A 19507-nucleotide genomic window follows, 5' to 3' on the forward strand; every position below is an offset into this window, starting at 1 on the left:
GGGTGTGATGACTGTTGATGCTGGGTCATCCTCATCCATGAATCAATATTCTCTCCTAAATCCCAAAGACACAGATTTTAGGAGAGAATTTGGACTTCTGGCTGAAGATGCTCTTTATGATGTGACAAAGCAATGAGGTCATCATAGAATTGTTCTGCTGCTGCTGTCTGCTGTCGCTTGAAGTCGTTTTGGATACATTAATTGAATTGGTTTAATCAGTTTTTTTTTTTTTTTTAGCTGAATAGCCTGATCTCTTCAAAAGTTTTCAAATGATCTTTCATTCCGCTTGCTGCCTTCAAAAATTAATAGATGAGCTAAAATGTTTCCCCATACGTGACAGGGACTGTGGATGGCGCTATATAAAATATAATATCGGGCAAGAGTCTTCTTTACTTTATTCTTCTTTTTACTTTTTCTTGAGGCTTTTCGCTGTTTAATTTCTCCTCGAAAGTTAGCTTGGTGGCTCGTCATGAAACTGCACCCGGGAAAAACGCGAAACTCCTCAAATAAACGGAGCCTTTTCAGAAAGGCGCTTTAATACAGCCGTCAAACAAGGCCGCGTGCGACCGCTGCTAAGCAACCCGCAACCCCGCATCTTTTACCTGTTCCCGCCCTAGCGAGTTTAAATTGACTGCATTCCCAGCCAATGCAAGAGACAGCGGCGGTGAAAGTAACCAATAGGGTTTCGTGGAAGGCGGCGCTTATAAGGGACTTTCAATGTGTTCGGTGACGCCTTCTAAGAAGAGCGACGAGCGAAGCTGGAAGGTGGATGCGCTGGCGGGTTTTGGGGGGTCCAAAAAAGTTGACGGACACGCGGTTAGTCACTGTGGACTGCCCGTGTCGTAGACTTTCACCAAGAGAAGCTGTAATAAAAGCCAACGATATTTCGCGTCGCGGCGGGCAAACGAACTACTGTACACGGCGTCACATTACGGTTGACTTTCAGAAGCAATGTTGCCCCGTCCAGAGGAAGGTGCCAATTAGAGAAGCCGACAAGTTAAACCACGACCGTCAGAAGCAGCGTGCCGTGTAAGAAGAGAAGATGCCGGCTCCCGTCAGCTTGTCGGACCTGCTCCGCCTGTCCATTGGCACCCCGGAGGTCGGGTCTGTCAATTTCGGCGCGCTTCGCGCCCTGCTCCACGGCATCCTGAGCCACCTCCAAATCCAAGAGGTGACAGCTGAGCTACGGGACGAGGACAGCGACCTGCACGACCGTGGCGCTCACCCTCAGCCCGCCACTTTCCATTACATGGAACGAAAAGTGGCTGACATCGAGAAGCAGGTGGCGGCTCTCAGCGGTTTGCCCAGCGCTGCCGAGTTGCTCGAGCGATCCAAGACGGCCAGTCCCGGCGACTCTCCGGTCAATGATATGTGGCAGCTGATCGTGATGAAGAAGAAGATCGAGGCCAATGAGGATGGCGTCTCAAAGGTAACCCCCGTAACAGGGAGAGAAGTTCCGCCGTAAAAGTAAACGGGTTGTCGGGCAGTAGAGCGCTATATGCTTTTTTCAAGTGAGTAGCAAAGCTGGCGGGGGTTTTGTGGTGGATCTGTCAGAATCCCTGTCTTGTATTTGGAGGTTTCTATGTGCAGAACATGTTTACCCAATCGTGTTCATTGTATTGTCCTTTTATTTTGTAATTCGGTCCTTCCTTGTTTCCTAACTCACTTTATGGCAGAGTCTAAAGCTCAAGGCCCGTTGTCAAATTTTTTAAAGTGCTCCCAAAACCCTGCATTGGCAAGGATGTGTGGGTAAATTACTGCTAACCAGTCGTAATCCTCTTGCTGATGACTGTCTTCAATAATGTTAATTTAATCCAATTCACAAATATGGGTGGGAGCAGAACCCATCCTGACCACACTTGGTGCCTGGCAGGAAAGTGACGTCAAAATAATGCAAAAGAGGGTAGCTGAGCTTAATGCTAAATATTAAAGCAGACTACACACATATATTAACAATTCACAGTGCCACAAAACTCATTAAAAAATTATTTGTGAGTAGTCAGTTTGCATTCTTAAACACCATAAAAATATATCATCTGAATGATTGCATCACATTACATTCAAGTACAAAACTGAAAAGAAATGTAATGAAAATTTAACAAGTTGCACAATTTATTCAAGCATGCAATATTATGCTAAATCAATTTAGCATGAAAATATTTAGACAATCTAATATTTTTAAAGATATATATATTTAAAGAAAACAACAGTATTACATATAGCTTTTCTAGTTTTTGTCACTTTGTTCTTGATCCAAAACCTCCCGCCGTCCCCTGGTACCTTCTCTCCATGTCCTTGAAGTCCTGATGGAATCTTTCACCCCGCGCTTCACTCCAAAGATTTTCAGAAAAAAATTCCAAATGCAAAAAGTGAACTTTGAGACTCGTGATACAATCCAGTTCCTTAAAATTAAACTAGTCATTAATTTCTTAATAAATTGGATCTTCATTTTTACTTAAAAACATAGAAATCACTTCTCTGAGTGATAGCCAAGCCGCTCCTTCCAGGTCGTTCATCCATTATCTAACTCGATATATCCTAACTTACAGGGTCACGGGGTTCTGCTGGAGCCATTCCCAGCCAGCACAGGGCGCAAGGCAGGAAACAAACCCCGGGCAGGGCGCCAGCCCACCGCAGGGCACACACACACACGGGATAATTTAGGCTCGCCAATGCACCTAACCTGCATGTCTTTGGACTGTGGGAGGAAACCCACGCAGACACGGGGAGAACATGCAGACTCCACACAGGGAGGACCCGGGAAGCAAACCCCAGGTCTCCTAAATGCAAAGCAGCAGCGCTACCCACTGCGCCACCATGCCGCCCAAGTCGTTCATTGCACCTTCAAATTGCACATTGGTTTTCTAATATCGGGTCCATCTTTCAATTTAGCCTCCGAGAAACTCGGAAGCTATCGGCACAAATCATTAGGATGGGCTCCATCTTTGGACAGCCTGGTTTCTTAAACCAAAGTGAATGTGAAGCCGTGAGAGCAGCACTTTATTTGAGTCCACCAGGCGAGGTCTGAGGATGTCGTGGGCACCAGGCTGGAGCTTCTTTTTAGGTTCCTTCTGAACCCAAAGTCAGTTCTTGGCTCTGATGGCTCCACATGCTGCTAGGTCTCCTCACTGTGTTCAATTATATTCTGATCTTATTATCGAATAAAGTAACTGTTTCGCTTTAAACGTACTGTAGATTTATCAGAAAATATTACATTTAATCAAATTACCATTAAAATAAAATTGCTGCTCCTCCGCATCGAGAGGAACCAGATGAGGTGGCTCGGGCATCTGATCAGGATGCCTCCTGGACGCCTCCCTGGTGAGGTGTTCCGGGCACGTCCAACCGGGAGGAGGCCCCGGGGAAGACCCAGGATACGCTGGAGGGACTATGTCTCCCGGCTGGCCTGGGAACGCCTTGGGATTCTCCCGGAAGAGCTGGAAGAAGTGGCCGGGAAGAGGGAAGTCTGGGCATCTCTGCTTAAGCTGCTGCCCCTGCGACCCGACCTCGGATAAGCGGAAGAGGATGGATGGATGGATAAAATTTTGATATTGAATTCTAGCGCAAAAAGAATACAAATTATACAGTTCACAGCTAAAAAAAGTTAAAATACAAAACATTGTATTGTCAAAAGATGTGCGTGATGGAAGAAAGTCATTTTCGTTTTTGAATTCAATGTACAAAAGTTTTCTCAGTTTATACCTTGAAAAAAATGAAGAGTGGGTCGCTGCGCCAAAATTACAATCCGTTCCAAGTCTTTTGTCTTCATTTCCAGAAAAAGAAGCAGGGTGAATTGGAGAAGTCCGTCTCATTACCAGAGTTGGTCAGCCCTGAGCGTGTTGGGGGGCAGCCATTCGAAAGGCCAAGAGAAGTTCCAAACCGTGTGAAGAACACACAAACCACAAAGATGAACAAGAGCAGCCTACGCCTATTCAGGACCCGCTGTCTCTTCTTCGGGGCCGAGAAGTGCTATGAATGATCAAACTACCGTGCAGAAGCAGTTCTAAATAAATTTAAAACAGTTATGGGCAGATAGTCTAAAACACTAAAAAAACAAAATGAAACCGGAAAAAAATCTTTTCACAATCTACTATATAATAAAAGACTAAAGCCTCCTGTGTGCACTCTGATTGGTCAGTTTTGCTTTGGTGTGATTGGTCAGTTTGGTTTCCAAGGAGGAGTAAAGGCGCACGCTGAGAGAGTCGCCATCAAAGACCCAAAGTGTAAGACCGGACGGGAGGTGAGAAAGGCGCCTCGAAAATAACGAAAGAGTCTGAGCAGCTGGCTTTATGTGAACGGGGAGCGCAAGTGAAGCGAGGCCTTCACAAACACACACACTCGAATATGGAGGAATGGCGCTGAAGGTGCACATAGAGCAGGAGAGAGAAAATTATTTTTTAATTTCTGTGGCTAGTAAAAAGTCATGATTTCATCTACGTCAGGGGTGCCCAGTGGCTGAAGGTTTCCATTCTAACCCTTTTCTTAATTAGTGACCTGTTTTTGCTGCTAATTAACTTCTGTTGAATTCATTTTATTTGACCTGCTCTTGAAGACTCGGACCGCTTAATTAGCAGCCAAACAATAATGAGATACAAAATGAGCCAAAACAGGACCAGCAAACTGTGACCATCGTTCAGTATCTGAAAATAGGTGAAGGTCTCAGGAATGCTGATCTGCTCTTAGAAAAGAGAAAATCCACAATTTCAGAAATGTCTGCTATTGCACAATGAGAGCAGCAACAAGCCATGGAATTAAAGAACGGGTTTAATGAACGACAAGACTCGGTGCCTCATTAAGTAACTGGTTGGAGTTTGAGGCCCTGACTGAGTTGGTCTTTTGTTGGCTCCCTCGCTTCACATTTCATTTTTTGTTTGGGTTCCTTTTAAGGAAAGAAATGAAGAAATTCAGGGAAACATTTCTTAAAAACGGGCGGCACGGTGGCGCAGTGGGTAGACATGGGTTCGCTTCCCGGGTCCTCCCTGGGTGGAGTTTGCATGTTCTCCCCGTATCTGCATGGGTTTCCTCCCACAGTCCAAAGACATGCAGCTTAGGTGCATTGGCGATCCTAAATTGTCCCTAGTGTGTGGTTGGTGTGTGTATGCGCCCTGCAGTGGGCTGGCACCCTGCCTGGGGTTTGTTTCCTGCCTTGCGCCCTATGTTGGCTGGGAATGGCTCCAGCAGACCCCCCATGACCCTGTAGTTGGGATATAGTGTGTTGGATGATGGATGGATTTCTTAAAAACCAAGTCAATTAAAATAAATTCAAAAGAAGTTAATTAGCAGCAAAAACAGATCACCAATTAAGAAAAGGGTTGGAATGAAAACCTGCAGCCATTGTGGCCCTCCAGGACTGGAGTTGGGCTCCCCTGATCTAACCACACTTATTTCTGGAGCACATTTTCTTACAGTGTAGCTCAAAGTGCTTTACATGGTGAAGAAAGAGAAGAAAAAATTAGGGAACACTAATGTACATAGAATAAGAGTAAGGTCCGATGGCCAGGGAGGACAGAAAAAACAAAAAAAAAAAACGCCAGACGCCTGGAGAAAAAAATAAAATCTGCAGGGGTCCCAAGGCCATGAGACCTCCCAGCCCCCTCTAGGCATTCTGCGTAACATAAGTGACCTCAATCAGTCCTAAACAAAAAAGTGTTTTTTTTTTATATATATAAACAATTTATCTTATTTGTCTTATTGTTCATACCTTTCTTGAAGAGAATAGAAAATGGATCACTGGAAATGTGCAATGGACTGTATAATATAAACACTTGAGGCCTGACAGTCTATAAGAGTTAAAAAAAAAAGAAACTGAAACGGAGAAATGGATTGACTTTAGGTAGAACACCAGAGATAAGGCACGCGGAAAGAGCTGTGGATGCCAGTCCCATAATGAACCCAATCAGCATGTCTGACTTGACTTGGGGGTGTTGGAGGAAACGCCGCCACCTAAACTTCACGTGATTTGGTGTGAGATTTGAACCCAGGGCACTGAATCCTTGAACATTAGAACAATTCCGACGAGAACAGGCCATTCAGCCCAGCACTCCTAGCCGTTTATCTCCTCCAAAATAACCTCAAGTCGAGTTTTGAAGGCCCCTAAAGCCCTGCTGGTTATCTGTGTGAAGAAAACTTTTCCGAATGTTTGTGCAGAATTTACCCTGAACAAGTTTCCAACTGTGCCCCCGTGTTCTCGTTGAACTCTCTTGTTGGACTAACTCTCTTTATCATTTTAACTATTAGTTGTTAGTCTTCTTTTGCTTAATCTGTAAAGGCTCAGTACTGAGGCACTGCACTACGGTGCCCCTCTCACATATGAGGGTCGTTTGGTAAATTTCTTTAAACTTGGTCACGCCAAATTTCAACCGGAAGTGACGCATTGTTTACCTTCTACAGACGTTTGAAGCGATTTATTTTTGTCCAATAAATGGTGTTTAACTTGCTTTTTTACCATACTTATCAAACGATTTGTTTTGTGCCCAAGTATTTAGATATGCTTATCCGTGACTGGTATCGCACTCAGAGTTGGTTCCTGCCTTGTGCCCAATGTTGTTGGGGTAGGCTGCAGCCCCTACAACCCTAAAATGGATCAAGTAATTAAAAAATGGCTAGATGAGTGGACTGCCTGTATGCACAGAGCTTAATGGGATAGTGTAAAGGGAATGCAGTTGCAGGGAGTGGTGCACTAGGTGGCATGGCCCATTCCTCAGCAGTGCCGCCTCATTTTATATTCACGGCAATGGCCTGTTTTCCCATATATAGATGCATAGAGATGCATTTTGAATTTTGCGCATGATTTGTGCCAAACAATATTTCAGATAATGTTTCCACGGGGCATTCGATACCCACCCCCAGCGGACTGTGATGTTGCCTCTGCTCCATTCAAGCCTTTTGTCTGATCTCACACAATGGCACTAAGCCTGCGATGCCAGAGAAGTCAAGTACGTCTGCTGAGAGACAGACCCGGACCCTGGAGGTTTATCTGAACAGTATTCTGCCAGGCCGCTCTAGTAAACTTCCTCATGCATGGCTCGTTTTTGTTGTGCCCAGCTTTGTGCCCTCAAATCCACTCTCCGCCCCCGAGTGGTGGGACTTGGTGTGGGGAAGCAGCAATGCCAGGTATACTATAGAGAATGTGGGCATTGCAGTTTCATTCCTAATGTGCGTCCCAAATTTATTGGGTACCTAAACCTGACCCGGTAGGGTTGTACACATTTGTGTGGGTGCCACATTCAAGACTGGCACCGGCTTTTCACCTGATGCATCCCTGCATTGAAACTTAAATTAATTTAACTCTACACTCTTAACTGTATTCTCTAATTTAGTCCAGTGGAAGGCAGCTAACAGAAAGCTCAGAAACCCCTCAGCACCACCAATCCGTTCTCACCAAATGGTCTTCTAACATTTAGCCAGCTGTCTGCCTACAAACTTCAGACAGCTGGCCAAACTGATCGCTTCTGGTATGGCAAAGCCCCAAAAAGGAGAATTAAATCGTATTGTAAGGACGTGCAGTGCACAAAATGGGCACCGAAACCCTTGCCAAGGTAAAGTGGTGATTGTTTAAATGCCAGGCACCATTTTGTACTTTTGTCAATGGATTAAATTGTCAGGCGCTATACAAATCTTTATAAATAAGATTTATTATTATTATAATAATTATTATTATTAGACAAGCCTGTCCTTGTAATGCAAGTCCATGACCAGCCAAACTGCAGCTTCACTCTCCCGTTCTGTAAATGAAATGCTTACCCCGAGATATTGCAGAATCTGTACTCCTTGGTGTCTGTAAAGCAGTAAAGGATGCTGGGTAACTTGAATCTTTTTTTTTTTAATATAAAGCTCATTGCGTGCCAGGGGTTTCCCCCGAAGAAAGACCTTTGTGATCACCAAAGTCTGAAACTCTCCATGAGGGGTTGAAAACGTGGCAAACGAGGAGGCCACGAGCGAGCCTTCCAAAACGGCAAGCTTTTTTAGGTTTGCGACCCCGTTTTAAAGTCGGACCTTTTTTTGCAAAAAAAACTGTTTGAAATATTCAGATTCACATCTTATTCAGTACATAGTTTCATGTTTTTATTTATTTATGTTTTTTTATAGTTTTAAATATTGTCTCGCGACCCCATTAGCATATCAGGTGACCCCACTTAGGGTGGCGATGACAAGGATTGCACTACGCTGCACTATGGGGTTTAGTTGGAATGAAAGCGTCCCGTCAAGCCCAAAAAGTGGCACGGCATACACAGGGCGGAGAGTTTGTTTCCAAGCAGCCGTCACGCAGATGAATAATGAATGGAAAAGGCAGAATCCACACGCTATGGGGTGAGGTGTTTGCTTCTCGTATCAAGCTCCATCTTTTATCAGTGTGAATAAAAACCATGCGCTATGTAATGTTTGGCCAGCTCACCAAGTTCTGCCTTCTGTCCCACCACAGTGTATGTTTTATATCATATTTAGGTCCCTGCTTATCCTTTTTCCTTCTTTGTGCTTTTCAATAGAAGCCCGGTGTGATTTCTACCTATAGACGGGTGATGCGGTTATTTAGTCCCACTGCTTCAGACATCTTGGGACAATGGACTCCAAACTCCTTGTGGTTGTGCATTAAGAAAGGTCTGACTTGAAATCTGGTGTTTTTTTTTTTTATTTTAGTGCGGACGGCTCTGCCTCCTCAGCCTTTGCTTGGGAGTGTTAAAGGCCACAGTCTGCTTGCGATGGACGTGACACCTTTTGCGAACCACTTACTGAAGTATTGACTTTGGTGTTGCTTGATTGCCTCTCATACTTACTATTTTACACTTCTTGACAATCTGGGACTCTCTGGCAAACAGAAAAAATCAAGTGGGCACCGCCCATGTTCTGCGGTCAGGACACATGGCAACAATGACAGGTAAACATGCGGGCCTGTGGCTGGCGTGGTGCCCTCAAGGTGTGCACTTTAATCAATGACAGGAATCTTCCTGGCGAGATTAACCGGTCGTTTAAAACCCCCAGCCACTGCCTTCAACCTGAAGTGACCACACGTGTGCGGGTGTGACACCACCCTCCTTACCGAGACCGCTAACATGCCTGGTGTGTGTGAACAGTGTAGCTGAGCATGCCCAGAAGGAGAGATCTTCGTTTTCAGGTCTTGGCTGAAGTCCTGTAGCGGTGGGCACTGGCTTTGATGGTATGGTGTCTCCTTTAGGAACGCTTCCGACTCGTTTGACTGTGCAAGATGCCCACGTTCTCACCTGCCACGTCCACCTGAGAAGAAGCTTAGAGCACAGCCTTCTGCAGCTTTTTTCTTCTTTCTGTCCTCCCCGACCATCAGACCTTAGTTTTAATTAATTAGTGTTCCCTAATTCTATTTTCTCTTTCTTCATGATGTAAAGCACTTGGAGCTACAGGGGTGGCACGGCGGCGCAGTGGGTAGCGCTGCTGCCTCGCACTTCCTTCCCGGGTCCTCCCTGTGTGGAGTTTGCATATTCTCCCCGTGGCTGCGTGCAGCTGCTCCGGTTTCCCCCCACAGTCCAAAGGTTAGGTGCATTGGTGATCCAAAATTGTCCTTAGTGTGTGTTTGGTGGGTGTGTGTGCCCTGCGGTGGGCTGGCACGCTGTCTGGGGTTTGTTTCCTGCCTTGCGTCCTGGGATTGGCTCCAGCAGACCCTGTAGTTAGGATATAGCGGGTTGGATAACGACTGACTGACTTGGAGCTCCATCGTTTGTATGGAAATGTGCCATATAAATAAATGTTGTTGTTTGTTGTTGTAGGTTATATTTTCTCCATGATAATCGTAAAAAATACACAAGTAATGAGCCATTCCTGCTGGTGTTAATTTACTATGCAATACGTTCAAATCTAGACTCAAGAAAACCCCCCCCAGGAACATCTGGAAATGGTTTAGAATTCTCTCTTACTCTGGTGATGTTGTTAGAAGAATTGTTTCAGGTAAGGAAGAAAGAAATTTTGAGGTGAGGCCATCCTCCTCCCTAATCGTGGTACCAGAGAGGGGTGACATGCTGCATGTTGATTAGCACATGAAAGTCGCAATTTCACCGTACTTAGTGCAATTTTCGGGTAAGGAAGACTGACGTTTTGAGGTAAGGCAGTTACGCTCACTAATCCTGTAAACCTATAATCACGGTGCCAGAGAGGGCTGACATGCTGCATGTTGATTAGCACATCAGAGGCAGAATTTACTTCCACGCAGCTCTATAATACTAATAGAATCGAGAGGTAGTATATATTTTCATACTTTGCTTAATAGTTTTTGAAGAGCTGGCCTATTTTTCTAACTTATTTTGTGGAGCCCAAGACCGCGGCTTTCATGTCAAGATAGTTGGGTTTGCCTTTGCTAATTTACGTGACCATATTGGCCTATGGTGGACACAATATTGGCCCAGTAATTCATTGTGGAGTTTATCTTAACAGCAGAGAATCTCGATCGAATACTGAAGGCCCATCAATCTCTCACGCATTCAGTTTATCAATGCATAAAGTTCTTTACTTTTTTTGCCTTATACAATTTCAATTTCTTGTATTAGGAATTGGTTAGTTTTCACATACCCCTTGGGGTCAGAGCGCAGGGTCAGCCATTGTACAGCACCCCTGGAGCAATTGCAGGTTAAGGGCCCAGCAGAATAGGATCTCTTTTGGCAGTGATGGGGATTCGAACTGGTGACCTTGGGGATAGCCTCAGAGCCACCACTTTGCCCAGTAATATGGGTAATATTATAATGTTAGGTTTGCATCCATTTGCATGTTCTCCCCGTGTCTGTGTGGGTCTCCTACCAGGTGCTCTGGTTTCCTCCCACAGTCCAAAGACATGCAGGTTAGGTGAATTGGTGATCCTAAATTGTGTGTGTGTGCTCATCCTGAGATGGACTGGTTTGTTCCTGCCTTGTGCCCATTGCTTGCTGGGATAGATGCCAGCATCCCTATGACTTTGTTCTGGATAATCAGATTTAAAAATGGACAGACTTGAAGGTGTACACCCTGAGAAGATGCAATAAAAGACAATCTTCACCACCTGTGAATGGAAATTTTTATTGCATATTGGTCAGACATGCATGAAAAAATTTAATTGTAACGATACTACTAGTCCTTATTGCTCTTGGGACCCTCGGAGTGAAAGGGAAGTGACATGACATCAGTCATCATCCATCCAACCCGCTACAAGCTCACGGGGGTCTGCTGGAGCTAATCCCAGCCAGCACAGGACGCAAGGCAGGAACAAGTCCTGGGCAGGACACACACACACACCAACCACAAATTAGGACTGCCAATTCACCTAACCTGCATGCCTTTGGACTGTGGGAGGAAACCCACGCAGATACGGGGAGAACATGCAAACTCCACGCCGGGAGGACCCGGGAAGCAAACCTACAGGTCTCCTAACTGCAAGGCAGCAGCGCTAACCACTGCGCCACCGTGCTGCCCGTGACATGACAGACTGACTCCACTCTCAGACTGAGGAGGTCGTTCCTCCCCCACACTATGCGACTCTTCAATTCAACCCAGGGGTGTAAACGTTAACTTTATTCAAAGTTATTGTCTGTTATACCTGCACTGTTATCACTCTTTAATGTAATATTGTTTTTTATCAGTATGCTGCTGCTGGAGTAGGTGAATTTCACCTTGGGATTAATAAAGTATCTATCTATCTATGCTATTATTTAGTGCCTTTCACATCTATCTACAGTGGTGTGAAAAACTATTTGCCCCCTTCCTGATTTCTTATTCTTTTGCATGTTTGTCACACAAAATGTTTCTGATCATCAAACACATTTAACCATTAGTCAAATATAACACAAGTAAACACAAAATGCAGTTTTTAAATGATGGTTTTTATTATTTAGGGAGAAAAAAAAATCCAAACCTACATGGCCCTGTGTGAAAAAGTAATTGCCCCCTTGTTCGAAAATCACCTAACTGTGGTGTATCACACCTGAGTTCAATTTGCGTAGCCACCCCCAGGCCTGATTACTGCCACACCTGTTTCAATCAAGAAATCACTTAAATAGGAGCTGCCTGACACAGAGAAGTAGACCAAAAGCACCTCAAAAGCTAGACATCATGCCAAGATCCAAAGAAATTCAGGAACAAATGAGAACAGAAGTAATTGAGATCTATCAGTCTGGTAAAGGTTATAAAGCCATTTCTAAAGCTTTGGGACTCCAGCGAACCACAGTGAGAGCCATTATCCACAAATGGCAAAAACATGGAACAGTGGTGAACCTTCCCAGGAGTGGCCGGCCGACCAAAATTACCCCAAGAGCGAGAGAGCGACTCATCCGAGAGGTCACAAAGACCCCAGGACAACGTTAAAGAACTGCAGGCCTCACTTGCCTCAATTAAGGTCAGTGGTCACGACTCCACCATAAGAAAGAGACTGGGCAAAAACGGCCTGCATGGCAGATTTCCAAGACGCAAACCACTGTTAAGCAAAAAGAACATTAGGGCTCGTCTCAATTTTGCTAAGAAACATCTCAATGATTGCCAAGACTTTTGGGAAAATACCTTGTGGACTGATGAGACAAAAGTTGAACTTTTGGAAGGCAAATGTCCCGTTACATCTGGCGTAAAAGGAACACAGCATTTCAGAAAAAGAACATCATACCAACAGTAAAATATGGTGGTGGTAGTGTGATGGTCTGGGGTTGTTTTGCTGCTTCAGGACCTGGAAGGCTTGCTGTGATAGATGGAACCATGAATTCTACTGTCTACCAAAAATCCTGAAGGAGAATGTCCGCCATCTGTTCGTCAACTCAAGCTGAAGCGATCTTGGGTGCTGCAACAGGACAATGACCCAAAACACACCAGCAAATCCACCTCTGAATGGCTGAAGAAAAACAAAATGAAGACTTTGGAGTGGCCTAGTCAAAGTCCTGACCTGAATCCAATTGAGATGCTATGGCATGACCTTAAAAAGGCGGTTCATGCTAGAAAACCCTCAAATAAAGCTGAATTACAACAATTCTGCAAAGATGAGTGGGCCAAAATTCCTCCAGAGCGCTGTAAAAGACTCATTGCAAGTTATCGCAAACGCTTGATTGCAGTTATTGCTGCTAAGGGTGGCCCAACCAGTTATTAGGTTCAGGGGCAATTACTTTTTCACACAGGGCCATGTAGGTTTGGATTTTTTCTCCCTAAATAATAAAAACCATCATTTAAAAACTGCATTTTGTGTTTACTTGTGTTATATTTGACTAATGGTTAAATGTGTTTGATGATCAGAAACATTTTGTGTGACAAACATGCAAAAGAATAAGAAATCAGGAAGGTGGCAAATAGATAGACAGATAGATACAGTGGTGTGAATATCTATCTATCTATCTATCTATCTATCTATCTATGACTTGTTATAATTAATTAAGTGGAATTAGGTGGGTTAAAAAATGACTTGACATGTTATAATTTTAGTTGTGGTGTTGCTAAGTGTTCAGAATGCCATAAGTTCTTACTGATCTACAACACGTCAGCTCCCACCAGTGCCAAGATAAACAAGAATGTATTAATGCACAGAATTTTACTTATTTTAGAGTTCTTTTCACTGAATACAACCTTAGACGAACACAACTATAATTTGGTTAACGCTGAAGTAGAAAGTCTTACGAGATTTAGAAGCGGTAGTAGTAGAAGTAGTAGTAGCATTGCCACATGTACAGAATACACGAGAGTTCTTACTTGAATGTCCAACCAAAATGTGACGCGTGATAAATAAGAATGGATTAAAATACAGAACTTTGTTTCATTTAATAGAGAAAACACAAATCGGCTTACCCGATCTACCCCTTACCCCAGTTTAGATAGACAAATAGATACAAATACAAATAGATTGGATTTGATAAGCATTATTAATCCCATGGGGAAATTCAGAGTCTGAGACGGGTTGCGTTTTCTCGATTATAAATGTAAAAAAGACTCGAGTGATGAGCCATTCCTTTTGGTGTTGATTTCCTGTTAGTTCAAATCTAGTCTGAAGACCCAGGGATATCTGGAAACGGTTTTAGAACATTCAATTATAATTCTGGTACTGTTCTCAGATTTTTCAGGTGTGGTAGTGACACTCCGTAAACACCTGTAGTCGACTTGTTGCGCGTTGCATTTTTTTGACTCTGTTCCATCTCACTCACGATATCCTCGCTAGTCAGAATCGTCACGTGTACAGAGTAGCGTGAAATCCTTACCGGCATGTCTAGCCAACATGCAACACGTCGCCCCTCTCCAGTGCCACAATAAACGAGAATGTATTCAAATACAGAATTTCTGTTTTTTAATTTAATAGAAGGTACAACTCCTTTTACTGGATGTGCTCCCGACTCCTGCTTGTATGTCGCAGGGTCCTGAAGCCTTGTGGGTAAAAAGAAATTCTGACTCTTATTTACACTCTGGCAGCTGAAGTAAGATGTATCAGTCAGACTTGCGCACAGTTACAGTTGTAAGCAGGCATTAGTGGCACATCCCTCTCCTTATTATTATCCTAAGAATTTCATTAATGACTTGCTGTATCTGCTGAAACGTGGTGCTGACAGCCATTCAGATTAGTGGGGCTTCTAGTGAACGGCTATTCTGGGTCACAATCGCCATTTGTTGACTTACAAAACAAATACTTCAACACCCATAGTGCACTAAGCAAACAGTAAAGCGGAAATCCTTTCAGCCCCGTCAGCTCCGTTTGCCCACGGATGACCATTGTCAGATGCAGCTGAGAGGAGCAGAAGTGCCTAACAAGAAGGAAAATCATCTTCATTGTCAAATATTTGGTGGACACCTTAATCCAAGGGTCAGGAATTGTGACAGATGCTTCAGTATGCTTTGTACAGCAGGTTACAGTGACACGTTGAGGACCACACTGGGAGGCCCAGGTGACAACTGGACCAGCAGTCTATGCGTTAGCCACCGACTGTATGAGCCAAATGATGGGTTCCTGTATGTGTGTTACCCAGAATCTGCCTGCTTGGTGTTTAGGCCCTCGCTGATAAACCGTGAGAAGTGGAGACCCTCGGCTCCAAAGTCTCCTTACACGCTGTTGCTGTGCCTTTTATACATTTCACTGTATGCCCTTTGACACGCAGCAGAGCATAAAATCAGGCAGCACTTTCCCCACATGCCACACCAGAGTGCAAAGGAGAACACCTTTTAAAAAATCTCTTTCCTTGTGGTTTTCTTAACAGTCGCTGATCAAGGATTCCTCTGTTTGCACAGCGGAGGTTTATGGGTAACAGAGCTGAACGTCTCCGCTAGCAGGAGGTCTTGCCGTATCCTGGGTGATGATGTGTGTTTGTGACCCCTTGCTGTCCATGTGGATTCCCTCCGTTTAGTTTTGTCTCCAGATGGTTTGGCTCTCCACCAGGTTGTTCACTGAAACCCTACAGGCTGAAATGAGAGGGCCACCACGCAGGGTGCCTGCAGCATGTAAGGCACCGTCCTGGGTAGAGTTGGGCAGAAGGTCTAGAAAGGTGCGTACGGTAAATCAAGGGTCCCAATTTAGGAATACTTCCAGAGAAAAGAGGGTCCGGGCTCCTATTACAGGTTTTGTGTGTCTCCTTCGTTGTCAGTAGCTTGTAATCTGCCATCCTCCATAGGTGCTCTGCTGTCGACTTCTGATGCCATTCACAGACGCAGAGTGCAGACCTCTAGCAGGCTGGAGATGCCCACTCAGGCCCTCGCCGCAGTTGAATAAGGGTCAGAGGTCGGAGTGCTGGGGGGGGTGGGAACCCAAAATGTTTCTTCTGGTGGCCGTAGCTTACTTGGTAACCTAAGCTGCACACCCTGTGGATAAGCATTTCAGAATCATTTTGTGGTTCCTTTGCAGTTTGTTTTCCTTAGAAATGACAAATGGAGGTTTAAAAGGAGCCCGTTTGATAGCGTGATACACTAATCTGTTTGTCACTTGGTGCCTGCCAACAAACTAGGGGGAGTGATGAATGGGAATGCCATCCGTGGCGTCCAGGGGTAACAAGCACGAAAAGTATACGGAAATATTCAGCATGTCCCATACTGTATGTGTGCGAGAAAGCAGGGGAGGATCTGCTAATTAGTGCGTGCACCCAGGGGTCCGTGATGGAGGCCTTGTCACCAGTTCAAAAGCCAACCAAAGTAGAAATGATCAAGCGAGGCGGCGGCGAGCAGAATGAGGAGACCGACTCTCGCGCCATAATGAAGTGGGACAAATACAACGCGGTGTCTGCAAATTGCATTGTTAAAAGTAAAATCTGTTTCTGTTTAAAGAGCGAAGTCACCCAGGAGCCTGTGGTGGTCTTAATCTGGCCTTGGAGCAAGGATGCTGGTACTCCGTATGGTACACTTACAGAAGTCCCAGCACTGCATATTCTTTATTTGCACATGCGCCTGCACTTGTGTTTGAGAGTTTATTCAAACTGATGCCATACAGCAAATGGAGAAAGAAAATGCCTGGCACACAGTGCCCTGGTTACACTTCGCTACAATAGGCCCCTCACTGCATGCCATCTTGTGCATATGGCGTGTGTTTAAAAAAAGGCTGGCGTACGTGTTTGTGTAGGTAGGTGGGCTCACAATCTGACGCTATAAACTGGTGCTGCTTATCATGTATGAACTGAATGTGTGCCCATGTCTTTGCCAGTGTCATTGTCTCCAGCAGGTGTAATGCCTATTGCTGCAACTTGCGGAATTTTTCCACACTTTATTTCTTTAAAATGTAACTCTGTTGATTGCTTGTGTTCCTTTATTTGTTGTTACCTTTATGGTGTCACACCATGTTCCACGTCACTTGTCTTATCCAAGGGCTCTTGCTTGTTGCAGCGCGTTGCTGGATGTGTGCCAGCTGATGGCATTTCAGATATGACTTATTTAGGGGGCACGGTGGCACGTATAACCTTAAAAATAAAAATCAAGGAAAGGCTCTTCAAAAACAATTAAAAAGAAATGTTTATTATTTAGGAGTTCAAAACTACAATTTCTGGTTCGTCCCTTTTAGATAGATAGATAGATAGATAGATAGACAGAAACTTTATTAATGTCAGAGGAAACTGAAGACATAAAAAGGAGCAAATACACGTCTAACAAGAATTATCATACTCTTAACAACATTTATTTATACAGCACATTTTCATACAAATAATTTAGCTCTTATTGCTTTACAAGATGAAATAAAAAGCAAGTTAATATATAAAACATAAACAAACAAGATTAGGCAATAATATTATACATATACTGTACAGTAATTGAGATCTATCAGTCTGGTAAAGGTTATAAAGCCATTTCTAAAGCTTTGGGACTCCAGCGAACCACAGTGAGAGCCATTATCCACAAATGGCAAAAACATGGAACAGTGGTGAACCTTCCCAGGAGTGGCCGCCGACCAAAATTACCCCAAGAGCGCAGAGACGACTCATCCGAGAGGTCACAAAGACCCCAGGACAACGTCTAAAGAACTGCAGGCCTCACTTGCCTCAATTAAGGTCAGTGTTCACGACTCCACCATAAGAAAGAGACTGGGCAAAACGGCCTGCATGGCAGATTTCCAAGACGCAAACCACTGTTAAGCAAAAAGAACATTAGGGCTGTCTCAATTTTGCTAAGAAACATCTCAATGATTGCCAAGACTTTTGGGAAAATACCTTGTGGACTGATGAGACAAAAGTTGAACTTTTGGAAGGCAAATGTCCGCTACATCTGGCGTAAAAGGAACACAGCATTTCAGAAAAGAACATCATACCAACAGTAAAATATGGTGGTGGTAGTGTGATGGTCTGGGGTTGTTTTGCTGCTTCAGGACCTGGAAGGCTTGCTGTGATAGATGGAACCATGAATTCTACTGTCTACCAAAAATCCTGAAGGAGAATGTCCGCCATCTGTTCGCAACTCAAGCTGAAGCGATCTTGGGTGCTGCAACAGGACAATGACCCAAAACACACCAGCAAATCCACCTCTGAATGGCTGAAGAAAACAAAATGAAGACTTTGGAGTGGCCTAGTCAAAGTCCTGACCTGAATCCAATTGAGATGCTATGGCATGACCTTAAAAAGGCGGTTCATGCTAGAAAACCCTCAAATAAAGCTGAATTACAACAATTCTGCAAAGATGAGTGGGCCAAAATTCCTCCAGAGCCTGTAAAAGACTCATTGCAAGTTATCGCAAACGCTTGATTGCAGTTATTGCTGCTAAGGGTGGCCCAACCAGTTATTAGGTTCAGGGGCAATTACTTTTTCACACAGGGCCATGTATTATACATATGATAATATAATATATATCATATCATCATCATCTCTATCTCTATATATAATCTTCATTTGGATCTTGATCTTTGTTTGTCCGAGAATGAATTACAAGAAGAAGCACTAGATGGCAGTAGAGAGACAGCTAAAACATGGGCATTGCATTAAGAATCTCCTCCAGGCTTATACTACTGAAGACTGCAGTACTCCAGTCACACCTCAAAACACAGACATTCAAACTAAACAAATTGTTGTGCTTTAATTTAACTAAAGAGATCTTCATTTAGATCTTGATCTTTGTTTGTCCGCGAATTCCACGCATGCGTAGACCACCTTCCAGTTTAGTATGTTGTCGTTACTCACGGATGTCATCAATGTGGCGGAATAACGAAAGGGGTGGTGGGCAGTGTTACGCTGGTTAGCTCCTGAGGCCTGGTTAGAGAATGAGATTGCCGAAGATAAAAGGTACGTGCCTACGTAACATATGAATGAAAGAAAGACAGTGGGTAAAATGAATGACAACGTAACAGCACGTTCCGGAAATGATTATAGTTACGTTGTAGCCGGCGAGTGCTGCGTGTCTCACAGTTGTACTGTGGCTTGCTCACATGTCAGTGAAGTGATCCCTTTTTATGCTTTAAAGAGCCTCGATACCTATGTGTCCCCCTTTTATAACCATTGCTCCGTGTATATTGCCTTACTCTTTGGATTGCCACAAAGCAACCTGCGAGATTGGAGAAAGGTTGAGAAGACATCGTGAGAGGAAACGACAGCATCGTGAAAACGAGACGGACTGTGAACAGACAGAAGCAGAAATGCTCCTACACCAGCACATAATTATGATTCGGACAGTGATTCCGAGTAGGCCATTCCTATCCAATCAATGTCCAAGGGTTTTCTTTTGTAATTTTGTTTCCCTTATAAAAAATCATAATGCTGTGCGACGAAGGGCCCAGTTCACGACTGGCAGCCGCGTTTAAGCAGGGAGCCCTTCACAGACAACTTTAACACGCGCAACGTAGTTGGGCACACATGGCTAGTATAATATAAAGTACAGTAACCAGGTACAAATCCACCTATCTGTATATACTCTGTGTGTGTATATATTTATATATATATGTATATATTATATATATATATATATATATATATATATATATATACATACACTCACCTAAAGGATTATTAGGAACACCATACTAATACGGTGTTTGACCCCCTTTCGCCTTCAGAACTGCCTTAATTCTACGTGGCATTGATTCAACAAGGTGCTGCTGAAAGCATTCTTTAGAAATGTTGGCCCATATTGATAGGAGAGCATCTTGCAGTTGATGGACATT

At 44.0% G+C, this 19507-nt stretch overlaps 1 protein-coding gene across 1 annotated transcript in view; it reads left to right on the forward strand.

The window, feature by feature from the left end:
• The first annotated feature begins 712 nt into the window (after positions 1-712).
• The window catches only part of LOC120517818 (glutamine-rich protein 2), a 45593-nt gene continuing 26798 nt past the window's right edge, over positions 713-19507 (forward strand). The window contains exon 1 of the mRNA XM_039740309.1: positions 713-1429. Within this exon, the coding sequence (XP_039596243.1) occupies positions 1043-1429 (387 nt within the window). The 5' untranslated portion in view covers positions 713-1042. The remainder of the gene's footprint in view (positions 1430-19507) is intronic.

Source organism: Polypterus senegalus, chromosome 17, assembly GCF_016835505.1.
Source record: "Polypterus senegalus isolate Bchr_013 chromosome 17, ASM1683550v1, whole genome shotgun sequence".
NCBI classification, from domain to species: domain Eukaryota; kingdom Metazoa; phylum Chordata; class Cladistia; order Polypteriformes; family Polypteridae; genus Polypterus; species Polypterus senegalus.